Source organism: Talpa occidentalis, unplaced genomic scaffold (genome assembly GCF_014898055.3).
Source record: "Talpa occidentalis isolate TD23 unplaced genomic scaffold, MPIMG_talOcc4v2.1 talOcc4.5, whole genome shotgun sequence".
NCBI classification, from domain to species: domain Eukaryota; kingdom Metazoa; phylum Chordata; class Mammalia; order Eulipotyphla; family Talpidae; genus Talpa; species Talpa occidentalis.
In genome coordinates, this window is record NW_023604861.1 from 40921495 (window position 1) to 40938405 (window position 16911).

At 42.4% G+C, this 16911-nt stretch overlaps 1 protein-coding gene across 17 annotated transcripts in view; it reads right to left on the reverse strand.

Annotated features, from left to right (window-relative positions):
- ENOX1 (ecto-NOX disulfide-thiol exchanger 1) overlaps positions 1 to 16911 on the reverse strand; it is a 522650-nt gene that overhangs the window by 118777 nt on the left and 386962 nt on the right. For all 17 annotated transcript variants that reach the window (XM_054701771.1, XM_054701766.1, XM_054701762.1 and 14 more), the window contains 3 exons: positions 13659 to 13832; positions 12236 to 12442; positions 8357 to 8590 (listed from right to left, as the gene is read on the reverse strand). In XM_054701771.1, the coding sequence (XP_054557746.1) occupies positions 8357 to 8590; positions 12236 to 12442; positions 13659 to 13832 (615 nt within the window). The remainder of the gene's footprint in view (positions 1 to 8356; positions 8591 to 12235; positions 12443 to 13658; positions 13833 to 16911) is intronic.

Genomic DNA, 16911 nt, shown 5'->3' on the forward strand with positions numbered 1-16911 from the left:
CCAAGGGGTAGGTGCACAGAAGCACAATTACTTGGCCTAACTTGGTACGTGTGGGGTGTGTGGTCTGCCTGCTCCAGGAAGAACAGCAGCTGGTATCTGCCAGCTAGTACCCCTAGTATGGCGGCTCTCTCCACCAGCCTCCATTCCAGGACCTCTCCTGCAGAAGGAGCTGCAGACTGGACTTTAGGATCAAGACCTTTTTCCCTGTGCATCTCCAGACCTTGCTTTTTCACCAGAGGAGATAACCAGCAGGACAGTAACCACAGGGCGCCCTACAAGGGAAAGATTTGACTTTCCCTGAAATCACAGGCACCAAACACTTGTGCTGAGTGTCACAGCAAGCTTATGCAATTTTGTTAACTCCAGAATTTCAGTCTGAGTTCAACCCTCCGTGAACTCCAGCTGTAGTTGCTTCTTATCTCATTTCATGGACCGGAGCGGCTTGTACAAGATAAAATCCATCACACAACTTAACATTACGTTCAGCCCATGGAGAAGCCCATAATTTAGCATTATGTTTGTGAGAGGCCCACTGCGACCGTTACAGTCGGAATAAATTTTGACTCCTTAGCACTCTCTACTTCTCTCCCTGCCAATATATGTTAGGAGAATGGACCTCCAAAAAGACAGCAGAAATAAACCTAACGCCTATAAGAAATCTTATTTTTTCACTCTTAAAACCTAACAGCAAAAGAAGAACAAAGACTTCATGTTTCATTTTCCCCCTTTGCTGTGACTGACATCTCTACAGAGCAGAGAGAGACAACCCTCAATGTTTTGGTTGTTGAGCCAACAAAGAGCGAGCGAGCGAGCTCCACCTTCCCATCTTTCTCTCCATGGCACACCGGTAGTTTTCCCTTCTCTGCTTGTGGTCACTCAGTTCATAAACATCAGGAAGAACACACATAAACTTAAAAAGAAGGCATGCTTGCTCAAATGGTCTAAAAACTAAATTTTACTGTTCTTCATTTCCAGACCTACAGAGCAAGTTCACCATCAGGTGATAGTTACTTGATCGTTTTCTGAAAGAGAAACAGCATTCTCAGGATTAAGCAACTGAAAAACACAATTTAAAAGGTAAGGAGGCAGAAGACTTCCCAGTATTTTAACCAGTAGTGGGCAGAATTCCATGAGCTTAAAAGACATGATGGTTTTGCAAACTCCCAACTTCATCCTTATTTCTGAACTGTCTGGAACCGCCAGGCTTATGTATGATCCATCTACTAATATTCTAATCGAATGTAGAAACACTCATGAAGGTACGATTGGTAAGTCTGGTCACTATCTGCTGCCATGGAGGAAGTGACTTGATATTGATCAAGACAGAGACAGCAAATCTCTCTGAGTGGCTCCTGGAGTGTATAGGGAGTGGTCATCTTCAATAGTCAACTGTAACTTCAATTTTGTATTCAGTGGACAGATCACTGAAAAAACAGAAAACAATATAAACTAATTTAAATGGGGTTTAGATAGCATTATTAAAGCTATTCATGTGGAAAGAAATTAACACTGCTCATAAAAATCACATCAAAGACCCACTTACAAAAATTCTGCGTACCTTCCATGGACAATGTTAGGCATAGCTCTGAACAAGGGTGCAGTTTAGAAGTTCAAATGCACAGTGGTGTTTCTTCCACAGTCAGAATTGGGAAAACTAGTGGCACTGGACCATTCACCCATTAAAAGCTGCCCAGTGTTTTTATTTATTTATTTTATATATATTTTAAATCATTCTTCTGTTTTTACAATGCATGCTTTCTCCTTTCAGATGTAGTCCATGCAAAATTCCCATCACCAATTCACCTGTGCACCATCCATAGTCCCTTGTGTAAGAATACATTCCCTCCCCTGTTTTGATCCCTCCCCCTCCTCTGCTGAGTGTCTTTGATTAATAATTGCCTGTTAATTTTGTTTTTTTAATTTGTTATAATTTTTTCCCTGGTCCCTAACTTGGTTCCCCTGCATTCCTCCTATAAGCGAAACTATCCGATTTTTTTTTTTTTTCCCCTTCTGGCGTATTTCACTGAGCATAATCCCTTCCAGCTCCATCCATGTTGCTGTGAATGGCATAAGTTTATCTTTTTGATTGCTGAATAGTATTCCATTGTGTATATATATCAGGATCTTCCCCAAGTTGCCAGTGTTTGCTTCCAGTACTCCCTGGATTTGCATTTTCCTCTTTATCCCCCACACCCTTTGTCATTTTCCTCTTTGCTCAACATTTCTGCTTTTGCAATCATCCTAGGGCCCCTCACATCCCTGGTCCACCTCACTAGCTGTTACGCTTCCTACCTGATTCAGCCTCAGTCCCTTTCAGAAAGTAAGATTTCCTGTAATCCTGAAATGAAGTGGGTATCGCTTTTCTTTGTTTCCACAATTCCCTTCATGCCTGACCTTTAAAGGGTCAAGGGCTAGGTATAATTACTAGTTTATGGGTCTGTCTCCAGACTTGAGGAACTAACATGAAAATAAAACTTCCAAAACATATTTCAGTCTTCTGGTCATTTTGTGTTTTTCACTTTGTCTTTATATTTCGCGTCGTTCTACTTCAATAGAGTTGGAGTGATTAGTATTCAAAAGCTACAAAGTCAATTCTCCATAGTTGTGAAACATCAGTTGATATTAAGAACTCTAATTTCATATTGAGGAGTACTTTCACATTGTCTAGCAGAGATAAATGTCCCTGTGGCACTTCAGCTCGCTGGTTTTTTTATCCTTGAGGTCGTTATGGGCAAAAAAGTTAAGAGTGATGTCAGATAATCACATAGAGGCAGCCTCCTGCAGTGATTTATCAAATGACTCAAAAAACTTTTTTGAAAGCATTTTTATTCTGGGGAGGTAATAACCATTTTTAGCTTTGTGAGGAATACATTCCATGGTAATGATTATCCTAACTCAATGTCATCACCTTACTTCATGCCCATCTCATCTTGTTTCTGGTTGGTTCAGATATTGTCAACCTCCCTCCCTCTCTCACTTTGTTCCATGTTCATCGAGCACCTGGCACATATCGATAGTATGCATTAAAAGTTGTGTATGGGACAAATCTTTTGCTATTTAAAGATGGCAAGCATGAGCCTCATTTGGGTGCTTACTGAAAAGGCAGACTTGCCCTTCTCAGTTGTCCTTACTGAGAAGCTGTATCCTATTCTAGGTGATTCAACACAGGGTTAAAGTTTAAGAGGCACTGGCAGAAACCATTCAATGAAAGTCAAGGAAGCTGGTTCAAAGGTCATCTAAGAAGTAATGAAAATGTGAAATGGAAAGGAGCAGCTGAGATAGTGGCAACACTGAAAGGATCTCCTGAGATTTGTGAATCTCTGTCTTCAAACCTCCCACACCCAATTAAAGAATAGCTGCTTAAACCTCTGGCATCCCTATAGGGGTGACAGGTGGAATAAGGTGATAATTAAGAACTTGGCATAGAGATTATGGATGATCCTTTCAACGGAATGCTGGGCATGGACTCGGAGACCCCTCTCCATCCTTCTAGGAATATTTGATTCTATAGGGGTGGGAGACTATAAGCTATTTTACAGCTCACACAGAGTAAATAGTGTCTGTATATCAGTGGTTACTGATTTGACGTCAATGATAGTTGGAAATAGTTGCTAATGTACAATTTCATATTGATCCAAGAATGGGGATTCCAGGATGGCCAAAGCATTGCTGCTATCACATTCCCCACATTTCACTGTGTCCCAAACACTGGACATCATTTTATGGCTACTCAATTAATCATCAAAAGGGGTGATATCTTCCTTCCAGAGCGCAGAAAGCCTTTACAGGTGGTTAATGCTCTCTTCTCCCCCACCACGATCTCTCCAACTGTTTAGTAACTATAAAAATGTGAAAATGCCATGGTTTGGGCTCGGGCGAAATGTTTCTAAATGAAATGCCCTATCTTGCCTCTGTCAAGGTCAATTATGTCTAAGGAAGTAATTCTCAAGCAGGTTCCCGAACTTCACATTTCCCTTGCCCTAAGAAGGAAGACTGGCTTTTAGCTAATGGAACTTCCACTTGGCTCATAGCGTTATTGATTTTTACTTTCTCAGAACCATAAATATTGACAACCATCTCAGAGAAATGCTGGCACCACTTCCACCCTCTCTCCCCCTGGCAGGCTGACATTGGGCCATTCTGTATGCAAATAAGAGTCGAGTCCTCTGGAAATTATGAATGCTGATCCAAGGAAGACTGAATTCTTGATAACACATCAGGGAATCCCAAGGACATTGCTCACAAAGCTTTGTCGAAACCTCACCTGATGCAGAGAGAAATTCTTCATTTTATCACATCATGAAAGATTATGTGAAACTTTCCAAAGAGGGGCTAGAACACAAAAAACTTTCAAATGCTCTTGCCAGGAGAAATCGCCAGTGAATTTGGATATAATCTCTCCTTGCTGTCTAATCAATCTCTTCCTTCCACACTCAGTCCAAACACAGGGTTCCTCCTGGTCTGTGTTAGACACACTGAAATTCATTATCTCATCTGCCTGGTGCTACTGTTTCCAATAAAGTGTAATTATGGTGTTATTGAGCTCCTCACTTTCTCAAACCCATGCTATAAACTTTGGGTCTGTGAGAAGTTACTTCCCAGTCAGTCTTCATTAAGCTGAATTGTCTCAGAACAATGTCTATTTAATCAGCAGGGTGCCCACTAATTTTCTTTTTTAGAATTTGTATTAGCATAACAGACATGGGTGTGCCATGCCTTAGACACTGCACTATTACAACTCAATGTTTCCTGATTGAATGGGGTTACCTGATGCCAAAAGATCCTTCCTCTGTCTCTCCATCAGGGCCCAGCTGGGAGGAGGATGCAACTCTCTCCTGAGGAGAGCATCCTACACTTCCATGCAGGGTAGTGGGAAGTACAGTAGGTCCTCAAATATTGTCTTTTCATTCAATGTCATTCTATTATAAAGTTGATGAGAAAGGAAACAATCCTAGTTGTTGAAATGCTATTATTCGAGGACCAGCTTTTGTTAACCATGACTTATAGCTGCAGCTTCCAAGAACCTTATCAGTGTTGTTAAGTGGTGTTGAGGGGGGCTAATGGTATTAAGTGGGGACTTACTGTGCAGGGTGCTTTGCAACTGCCTCTATCATTTAAGAGACCTAAATTCTGTGAGGCAGGGGCTTCTGTGTTGTTTTCCTTCCCTCAGTGGGCCAAGGATATGGTCAACAACTCAACAAATAGTGTGGGATGACTGTAAAAATGACTAAGGTTATATCACTTCCCTATACTTGCGGGCATGTCTGGTAGTATTCCTGGCCAGAAGTGCAATATGGTCATAGATCCAAATAGCTAAGGAAAATTAGTGGGCACCCTGCTGAAAGGAATTAATCTAAGCAGCTACTATGTGCATAGCTTTATACTGTGCAGGATAAGGAAGGTGTTGTGGGTGATAATAAAGATTTGGCTTGTACAGATTTTCTTGGGTAAAGTTGAGTTTCAAAAAGAAAACTATTTGTCTTGCTCCTTCTGCCTTATTTCACTTAGCATAATCCCCTCCAGTTTCATCCATGTTGTCACAAATGGTAAGATACAAGATGATTTCTCTCAGTTGTGGAATATAGGGAAATAAAATAAAGGAGCAGACAACTAAACCAAAATAAACCCTAGATATCTGACTGGAGAATTGAAGCAGCAGAGGAGGAAGGAGAGTAAAGCAGGGAGGGAGCCCAGTGGGCTACAGTAGAGGATTATGGGTGCCTGGGGGTGGCTGTGGTCCAGTAACATACATCTGTAAGAGGCGTGAACCTGTACCTCTGAATCATATACAGAGTTGTAAACCACATTACTTCAGTAAAAAATTAAGAAAGAGGGGCCTCCCCGGTGGCGCAGCAGGTTGAGCGCAGCACTGTGAAGCTGTCCACAGCCTCTGTAGCATGGGTTCGATTCCCAGCCGGCCAAGGAGATACCCTCATGGCGCAGCAGACCTCTTCTGTCTCACCCACTGCTCCCCTCAGCAGTGTTTTTGGTCGTCTGCCTGTTCTGGTCCCCACTCTGCCTCTGGTGAATCCTCTCACCCTCCTGAGCCTCTGGTTATACCCCAGTTCTTTTTTTTTTTCTTTGAAGATTTATTTATTTATTTATACAAGCACTGGGTACAGCCAGAAGCACAGGAGGGTGAGAGAATTCACCAGAGCCAGAGCGGGAGCGGAGCAGGCAGACTGAAGAAGTACACTGCTGAGGGGAGCAGCGGGCGGCAGGAGAGGTCTGTGCGCCTTGTGGGACCCTCACCTGGCGGCCGGGGATCGAACTGGCACTGCAGAGGCTGTGGGCAGCTTCGCAAAGCAGCGCTCAACCGCTGCGCCACCTGGGAGGCCTATACCCCAGTTCTTGTATAAATAAATAAATCTTTAAAATAAACAAATAAAAAGAAAGAATACTGTAAGAACAAAAAAGCACAATGTAAAATGGGGGAAATGTTTGCAATAAATCTAAGATAGCAAGATTTCTCAGGGAAGAAAAAAATATCCAATTAGGTATTTTCAGATTACATTTCCATTTCCTTTCTGACCTGAGCTTCTTTACCTTTGGTCTGGACTACATTTTATATCCCCACATCAGTGAAATCATCTTCAGGAAACAGTTTCGTTGGCTCCTCCTGTCTGGCTTTGTAGTATTATAAGGAGCATGGAGTGGATTTCCTCTCCGAGGCAGCCAATTTCCTAAGCAATTAAATGCTGTTTATATTCCAAACTCTGTGCTTGGGTGGAAATTGTCAAGCTTGATATTACCTGACTGTTGCCTGAGATGTGTCCCCTGCTAGTTTATTCTACTGTAACTGCGATCTATTAAAATTTCCAATCTGTTCTCTCCTCAAGGGATCACACAGTACTTGGCAAAGGTGCTGCTTCTAAAATCTACAAATTATACTCATCTATATAAATATATACTTTTGAAATGGCAAGGCTTGCAAACTCTTCTACCAAATTGACATCCCAGTCTGCTATCCTTTAGCAGGAAAGGCAATGCCATGCTCGTCTATCACACACAGACACCTCTGTACTCATTTCTACCAGCCACATAATGGAGGTGCCAAACTTGTGAAATTCCTCCACGAGGTCATCAAACTAAGGTGCTAGTCCTTGTCACTGCCAGGTGTGGACATAACAGATTGCAATTTAGTCTATGTAGCTTAGAAACAGAAACCATACAATGCTCTGGATATCAAAAAAATTGTAATATCAAAATTAACATTTCTAGTTGAGAATGCTGCTTTTCATTGTGGCCACTCCTTACGGTTTCTAGTCTGAATGGGAAAGTGAGGTGATGGCTGTATTTCCACTTTATGTCTTTTATTTGCATTTTATTAAGCCTTTTATTCAAAGGAGAGAGATGCAGGTGTTAACATCTGTAAGCCCCCTTCTTGGGCAGCATGATGTGCACCCAGCATGTCCTTGCACTAGCAAGCAGCACTTCATGCTCCTATGGGGCATTTCTGGGGCAACTGCAGCTGACTGGGGGTTTCCCAGGCCTGAAATAGGGGAGAAGGGCTAGAAATGGAAGACTGCTTTCTCTTCCTAATGATCCCGCAGGTGTGTCCCTTGCACACCTTCTATGAAGACAGGGATCCTATTCTCCACACCCCTTCTCCAGGGCTCCACACAGTTCTGGGTGTGTTAAAACAGGGTGGTACAGGGCCTCCCTGGTGACACAAGGGGTTAAGCACCACACTATGAAGCAACCTGAAGCCTCTGCAGCATGAGTTCAATCCCCTGGCTGGCCAGGGAGCAACCCACATGGCGAGGCAGACCTCTCTTGTCTCGCCTGCTGCTCCCCTCAGCAGTGTGTTTCAGTCAGTCTGCCTGTTCTGTTCCCCACTCTGTCTCTGGTGAATCCTCTCACCCTCCGGCATCTCTGGCCTGTACCAGAGATTTATGTATGCATAAATAAATAAATCTTAAAAAAAAAAAAAAAAAAACAGGGTGGTACAGGATCAACAGCACTGGAGCAATGCTAGGGCCTGCCTCACAGGTCTGGGACTAGATGGTCCCGGCTCACTAGCCCCTTTTCACCACGGATCAGAAGACAGCACGGTGTTTTGGGTCTGGTGCTAGTGATCCTTCCGTCCCTCTTTCTACCAGTTCTGACCAGTGACAGCACACAGCATTCATGGAGAACACAGGGGAGCGCCCTGCAACAGGCTGGTTCTGTCCCAAGCACCATGATGAAGCCTAGCTGGCCATATGGAGATGTCTGCTCCCAGGTGACCCCCACTCCCTTGAAATCAGCCCTGAAGGGGCAAAGGAAACACACAGGCTTTGGGTAGGGGGACTGCAGCGCTTCTCAGCCGGCATGGCTAACACCGAAGAAGGAGCAGCAGTGCAAGGGGCCTCACCTTTCAGCTTCTCGGCCAGCAGGGTAGCTTCGTGCTCTGAGTAGTGCATGATGGCCGGCGGGGAGGGGGGCCGCAGCCGGTCCTCCTCCAGCTTGCGGCGGTGCCGCTCCTCTCGGGCGCGCATCCTCTGCTTACATTCCCACTCATAGAAGTCATCCCTGGCCTGGGCGAAGTCCACGTGCAGGCGGCCGGAATCCTTTTTGTCTGTGCTAGACCCTAATCGCATCCTGTAACCTGAAACCAATGGAAAGTCTGGTCATATCAGAGGTCACAATGGTAAAGGCAAAGTTGGGTCCAGGCCCTCTGTGTGGCCTAAGCAAGCTCTCACTTATTGCTCTGCTCTTACAAGGGACAACCTTCTCAGAGGAGGTGGGAAGCAGTTTTCTTTCTCCCCAGTAATCTGAGAGCACTGCCCAGCAATCCGCTGTTACTAAGAGGATAACACAAGAATGGGGCTCGCCTCCTACCACCTTCTTCCCTCTGCCTTCCAGGAAGCTCAGAGAGAGATATGGCAAGTAGCAGTTTTGCACTCTACCTTTCCATGGTCCTAATTTTATATTTTTAATTTACCCTAACTATTGTGTAAAAGCTCTTAAATTCTTTTCTAGAAAGAGGTGGAGTGGGGCATAAGCAAAGAGTATCTATGAACTTAGAAAGACCTACAAAGTAAATTCCACGACATCTCCCTCCCAGGCTACAGCTTTATCCCCCTGGAAAAAGCTGCTGCTCGAGTCTCTCTCAGCAGCTGCAAAAGCCACAATTACCAAGGCAATTTTGCAATGCTGTTTTATTTCCACTTATCCTCTGGGGCACATAGAATATTTTACCTTCAATCAAGAGGCCTTGCTGCTGCCTTTCTTAGAGCCCTCCGCACCTCATCTGGCACGCAGTACTGCACAAATTGTCCACACAATCTTTGAAGGCCACAGGAGCCCATGCGAGAGCCCAGAGCTAGACCAAAAAAAAAATTGGGCCTGGAATTCTTTGGGGGGTTTCCTATGAGCTACCCAACTTAAGATTATGATTGGAGACCTGACCTGAGAAATCAACACAAACAGAACTGAAACCTAACTTCAAATGAAGAAGATTGGACATTGAGGTTGCTCTTCAAGTTGGGGTACTCAGATTTTAAAAACATAAGTTCAGGTCCCAGGGGGATCAGAGCTATCAGAGGCTGCCAGAGGAGGGAGCGGAATAAACATGTGGGCTTATTTCTGTAGGGGCTTTGCAAATGAGACACCACTGTGAAATGCTGGGCTGCACCGTGCTGCTATTCAAGATCTCCTGGCAGATTTCAGTGGATTATCTTATCATTTTGGCTTGAAGCTCTGTTAAAAATCCCCGTAGGGGCTGGCTTCTCCCTGGTAGGGCACTTCACAACTTTGAAAAGTTACAAATAGGAAAGAGATTTCACATCTGATTCTCCTCATGTGCTTCTCCTTCCTAGATTTCAACAGTGCTATTGAACAATGGGAAGTCGTCATGTTATCTCAAGACACAAGTACCCAATTACTGATGAGCAGCATTAATGCTCAAGAACAGTCTGTCTTGGTTGTGGGCTGTGGAATCTTAACAAGTAGGCAGGCCAGTGGGGTATATAAATAGAGTTTCTAAGACAGATCAGCTGTCCCAACTGGCCAGGCAACTTTCGTGTCCAGAGCATTACTTTTCAGACATTTCTGGTCCCCCAAAAGCACCCTCTCTTTCAGCAGAACATCCTTAAGGCTTTAAAAGACACCTGATGAGGTTGAGTCTATAATAGCTAGGTCTTCAAATGTGAAAATGGGCCTAAAACTAGACAGGCCTCCCAGCTGGGCTCAGGCTGCTGCAGCTCACATACGGGAGGGGGAGCCTTTCTTGCTTCCTGACCTGCCCAGTAACTAGCCTTTCAGATCTTTCCAGATTGACACTACAGTCTCCCCAGGGCAGTGGATGCAGAGCCTGGAAACTCCTGTGCATGCTTTTGCTGTACAGGCCTTTGCTGTGGGCTCCTGTGGCTCCGAAGGAGCTGAACAAGAGGCCCCACTGGGAAAAGCATGGCATCAAGGTACATATACAGGATTCCTTTCATTTGACTAATTTTTGGTTGTTCATTTTGGCAATATCTTAGGGATTTTCTGATTGGATCTAAACATTGTATCATGACAGTGTTGAAAAGCACTTTTGATCTACTCTAACCCCTTGCTTTTATCAGGTGGGGTAAAATAATAGTTTAATTGGTAGAACTGTGATTAGAACCCATGTTCTCAGGGCAGGGTTCCTAGGAAACAAGAGCCAGTCTTTCTCATTGGCAGCATATTTGTGTTAAAAACAACATTGTGGGCCTCCCTGGGGGCCTAGGGATTAAGTCTTAGCGATATCACCCTTAGGGGTGAGTTTGATCCCTGGACAGGGAGCTGACCCACATAGGACACAGCAGACCTCTCCTGTCTCACCCACTGCTCCCCTCAGCAGTGTATGTCAGTGGATCTGCCTCTTCTGCTCCCCACTATCTCTCTGGTGACCTCTCACCCCCACATCTCTGGCCTACACCCCTGTTCTTCTGTGCATAAATCAATCAATCAATCTAAAAACTCCAAACAAATAGAACTATTCAGTAATGAATTGTTCCTAAGTTGCAGGTGCCCAGCTAAGTAATTAATATCCATTATTTTTATTTTTTTCCTCATAACAATCCTATAAGGTAGTCATGTTTCTATCTTGATTTTGCAGAGGAGGAGAAAGGAGGCTCAGAGAAGGTATCTTGCCCAAGGCATGTGAAGCCCAGGGCCAGGCACTCAACAGAATCCCCATCTATCTGACAGATTACCATGGTGCCTTAGCACAAGGATGCGTGAAAGCAATACATAGCTGTTTGTATGTTGCAAAATATTTGTACTCCATGTCTCGTCTTCTATTTTCATTTTGGAATGCTTTCTGATTTTTTTCTTACTTTGTCAGGTTTTACTGGAATAAGAGTTTTTAAATTCTCCTGATCACCTTCTGATGTACTGGGAGAACAACCCGAAGGTTTCTGGGGTTTGCCTGAGAATTTCATGGCAATAGGGGTTGGTAGCAGGAATTAAGCAAATCTGGCATTAATGTTCAGATTTTCTTCCTGTTCTTTACTTACCTCCTCCCTTTAGCTGGGCATCAGGTATAGAGAGGTGGGGAGAAGCATGACAAACTGAAGTATGCAGATGGAGAGTGTGAGGGGCAGGCAGAGTTGAATCTAAAAATACCTCTTTAAGTCACCTATCAACACCAGACCTCATAATTCTTAGATTTGTACAATAGATTTTGCGCCAACACTCAGAGAGCGGAAGGCAGCATTAGGTTTAATTTCAAACATTGGTAAAAAGTCTCCAGTAATAGGGGTAATGGAACAGCCTTAACTAAGTTAGTGAATTTAGTTAACTAAGTTCCATGCACAGGCGATTGGGCAGTGATGCTGGACCTTCCTCTAGGGCTCACGGACCTTTTTCTGCAAAGAACTGACCTAGATTTGGTACCCTGGAATCCAGAAAGTAAACCACTTTTGAAAAACTGAAATTATGCCTACAGAGTGTCCTTTATTCCCCCAGGGGATTTCATCGAATAGTAACATAGGTCCTCAGTATTTATAATATTGCTTTTCATCTAATAAGCACTTGACAACATTAATTAGGAATGCAGTAGAATTCCTAAAGACAGGATGGTTGGGAACGCTTTCTGGAGGGAGGTACATTCCCAGACTTAATGGCCAGCTTCTGGAGGCCCAGGAAAAAGGCAGACTTCACTCTCTTTCCAACTCAAACTGTAAGGATATCATTGTGGATTAAGGCAAAAGGAAATAAGCTCATATTAACATCACAAAACATATCAAAACACCTAGAAATCCCCTTATATAATGCAAAGTACCAGAAAGGTAAATGGCTTTATCAACCATGAACTCCTCTGCAAAACGAATGTGGCAAAAATTCTTCTTGCTTTTCCGAATTGCTGTGATATCACCACATTGCTCAAAGACTTCTTGAATGATTTCCTCAGTGGCGTTTTCTGGTAATCCTCCGACAAACACAGTTTTACACCCAGGAGGTCTTTCTCTTGTGGAGGGAGGTGGAAGATCTAATAATCACAATAAAACAAAGGATTTTACCTTTTATTTGTGATCTTTTTTCAGGCTCACCTCGCAAAAGTAAAACTTGTAGAGCAACCTTCTCCGTTCTATGTCATGATAAATTTCTCTCCCCACAAACCCTGATCTCAGGCTGCCTTGCTTTTCAGCAATTCGTTCCTTTCCTCAACCTCTCTTTACTTTTGTGTTCATTTTGCACAGTGGCTATGCTTGTCCATGAACAAAGATAAAGCAAAGGTTAGCATAATTTCATTTCTCCTTCATAATACAAAAGGCCAGAAAATGGGGGGGAGGGGCACTTCACAAAGTACAAAGCATGATGAAATAACAACATGATGAAAAGCCACAGCTTGCTATCTGCTTTGTCTTGTTGCTGAATAATGGAAGTGCAAGGCAGAACTCGAGAAGGGAACCTGGAAGCTGCCGGGCTACTTACTTGGCCAGGAAACATCAGGCCTGCAAAAAAACACCTTTTTTATTATTCACCTTTAAATAAGCAAACTATTACATTTGGAGGAGACTGTATAAAAAGATAAAATGTACACTGTCACAACATTTTGCCTAGTTTATATGTAGATTACTAAAGCAATCTCCTGAAAAGTCCACTTTAAAAAGCAACATTGATTAATATGAATTAAAGAAAAAACCAACCCAAGCTATATAAACCCATAAACTTAGTATCTGAGGCTAAATTAAAAAAAAAATTTGGTCCATTTATTTCATCAAACGTATGTTTCCTTCAAGCAAATGCAATTTGGCCCAGAAACTCTGAAATGTAGGCTCCCCCCTACAATTGTTAACTGCCAAATTAATTCATTTTTTCCATCTAGCAAAACACATTTCAGAGTTTTTCTCCCACATTTGTGAAGATGGATGGAAGTGCTCAAGTTTCACACTCTTCTGCAGAAAATGCTAGACTTCACTGCACACACATAGATTCTTAATGCTGGAAATATAGCTGCAAATCACACATGTCACTTTCCTGGTGTTGATTCAGCTCCTGGACAGAAACACAGACACATCCCCATATATTTGTCCTAATCTAGAGACAAAGGCCTCTACTCAACGTTGAAGTAGGGCTCTTCATTCTGTTTATCTCTGTGGGACAATGTTGAGTCACATCTGAAAAGGAAGGCAGCAATATCATGTACAAAAGAAAAAGAAATTTAAAATGATGGGCAAATATTTCTCACAAGTGTTACTTACTTGGATTTTGAGGGAAAAGAGTACAACTTTTGCAATGAATTATTTCTTTAACTACAGCCACTTCTGTTGGTGGTGGAGGTGGGACTAGCCCCAGACCTGGTATCATTGGGTTAATGGGGGTGATCCCAGTCATCATGTTGAGCCCTGGATCGAAGCCTGGTACACAGATTGAATCTGCAAGATATACAAGACGACATTTTGGAGGAGGAGCTTAAAGCCATTTATTGTTTTTGCTATTTTCCTACAAAGATTATTTGACTTTATGTTTTCTGTTTTTTCAGGATTTGCTCCTGGCATAAGATGTAGCATAATAGAAAGTTATTCCAGAAGTGTAAAGAGAAAATAAAAGATGAACTTAAAACTACACGAAAAGGAAATTATATTACTTAAAATATTAACATGGCAGAACAGAACACAGCATATTAAAGTGTAAAACCATACTCTGTGAAGCTATACTATTATGGTGAATGTGATTTTCTGTTTCTTAATATCAATGTGTTGTTTACACTGCCTTATGACCCAGATTGTGGGAAGAATATTACTTAACATTGAAGTGCCCTGTGAATCTAATTGTCAACCTTGCTTCATCAAAAGAACCTTCTTTTCCAAGTGACCTAGATTTAGGAAAGTTCAATTTATATGTGTGTACTCTGTAATCATGCATTCAGGTCCAATCTAACCTATTTCCCCCAGGAAATAAAAAACAAAGTGTGGTTATAATTACCATGGCTGGGTTAGATACATGCAGGCATAAAATTAGCTATATATACATTTGTGACTTTTATTGGATAATCATGCTTTTTTCCTGTAACTTAATCAACCAATAATTGGCTCACACTTCTGAAATTTTTATGCTTTGCATAAAAAAAAAAAGGGCTAAGAAATGGAAGGCGACTAAAGGATGGGTTTTCCAATATAAATACTGAATTTTTTTTGGTATGATAATGAAGCAAGTAATTTCTTTTTCTTTTTTTTTTTTAAAGATTTATTTATTTATTTATACAAGCACTAGGTACAGTCAGAAGCGCAGGAGGGTGAGAGAATTCACCAGAGACAAGGGAACAGATCAGGCAGACTGAAGAGGTACACTGCTGAGTGGAGTAGCGGGTGGCAAGAGAGGTCAGCACGCCAAGTGGGACTCTCGCAGGCGGCCAGGGATGGAACCGGCACTGCAGAGGCTGCGGGCAGCTTTACAACCCAGGGCTCAACCATTGCGCCACCGGGGAGGCCCAGTAATTTCTTATTTATTTATTTATTTTCTTACACCACTGTTCGTTTTTGACAGTGTTTGCTTTCTCCCCTCAGGCATAGTCCCTATAGTTTTCTATAGCACCCGAGATCATCACCACAGTCCCTGGTGGCTCTTCCTGTCCCTGCTTTGACACCTCTCCCTCCTCCCCTGCTGTATGCTTCAGATCTTTGGTCAGCTTAAGCAACTAATTTCAAAGGTGATATATGAAGATTTTATTTTTAAAAAGTGAGACCTATGTTAGAGCAGGGCCTGTTAAAATACTGTACCAAGTTTATACAAGTAGCTATAAGAAGAGTCCATTCCTGAGAGAGTTTTTCTGTTTGCAGAAAAGAAATATAGGTTTCCTCTGCTAGGATTTGGTAAGAAAGATTAGCAGGTTATTTTGGGGGTCTGGGAATATTATTCCCATTAATCTATATGGGAGATTATTTTGAGCATTCTCAATAACCCCCCCCAAATAGTCACTCAAAAAAGGATGTTCTATCTTCAGCTAGTGGGGGGGGGGGACCTGTACTCTCACTTTTCCTGACAGAATAACAGCACAGATGTGACCAGGAATAGTCAGGGGTGACCCTCCACTACTCCTCAGGATGACATTTCTTCTGTTTATTTCCTCTCCCATCTTACTCTTCTTCCTCTTCCTAGATCATGTCCATTCTTCCTTCCTACCCTGTCCTCTGTAAGTCTCACATACAGTCCATGCCTTAGACCCTCACATGGCCTCATTCTTTGCTAATCTGTCCAAAATGTTGGATAAGCCCAGAAGTAGATGAAATAATAACTAAATTTTTGTTCACAAAGATAATCCAGAGGGTAGAGAAGGACCTGTATAAACTTTTCCTTTCTAAATGCAAATGGCCAACAGGCATATGAAAAAATGTTCAACATCCCTTATAATCAGGGAAATGCAAATCAAAACCACACTGAGATACCACCTTACACCAGTAAGAATGGCACGAATCAAAAAAACAAGCAACAACAAATGTTGGCGGGATGCGGTGAAAAAGGAACTCTCCTACATTGCTGGTGGGAGTGCAAACTGGTCCAACCACTGTGGAAAGCTGCCCGGAGGTTCCTCGGTCTACTAAAAATGGAGCTACCATACGATCCGGCAATTCCACTACTAAGGATCTACCCAAAGGACACAAAAACAGTGATTCAAAAGAGCACCTGTACACCTATGTTTACTGCATCACTATTTACAATAGGTAAAACCTGGAAACAACCCAAATACCCAAAAGTAGATGACTGGATCAAGAAGATGTGGTACATATACACAATGGAACATTATTCAGCAATCAAAAAAGATAAACTCATGCCATTTGCAGCAATGTGGATGCAGCTAGAAGGAATTATGCTCAGTGAAATAAGCCAGAAGGAAAAAGAAAAATTTCGGATGGTTTCACTTATATTCACAGGAATATAGGGGAACCAAGTAAGACATCAGTGTAAAAACATATATAATAACAGCACAAAACACAACAAAGCAAAAACAGACAATTACAAATCAGAGACATCCTGCAGGGGAGGAGGAGGGAGAGGGATCAGAGGGAGGGAGGGAGGAGCACAGGAGACTGTGGTGATGGTGCACGGGTACCTCGGAAGGAAATTCTATGGGGACTCAATCTGAGAGGATGGGGGGAAGCAAATATTGTTTTAAAAATGTAAAAAATGATAAATGTTAAAATAAAAAATAAAAATAAAAATAAATAAACTTTTCCTTTCTGGGAAATCAAGATTATTATAACTTTCCCCCAGCTATCTTGAATATTTCCACTCCTCCTTTGGGTTGAACAGAATAAATAGCATGATCCTAATATATAGCCCCAAAAGGTGATGTCCCATTTATTAGGAAATCCCCTTAATCTGAGAGTGTAACAGGGTAACTTAAGTAAAACAAGAGTTTTTCTTTTTTTTAAATACTACATGTAAATGCAAGGTAAGTGTTGTCTTTAAAATTTTGGAAGAATATGAGTGTAGGTATTAGTTCATCTTTGGAAG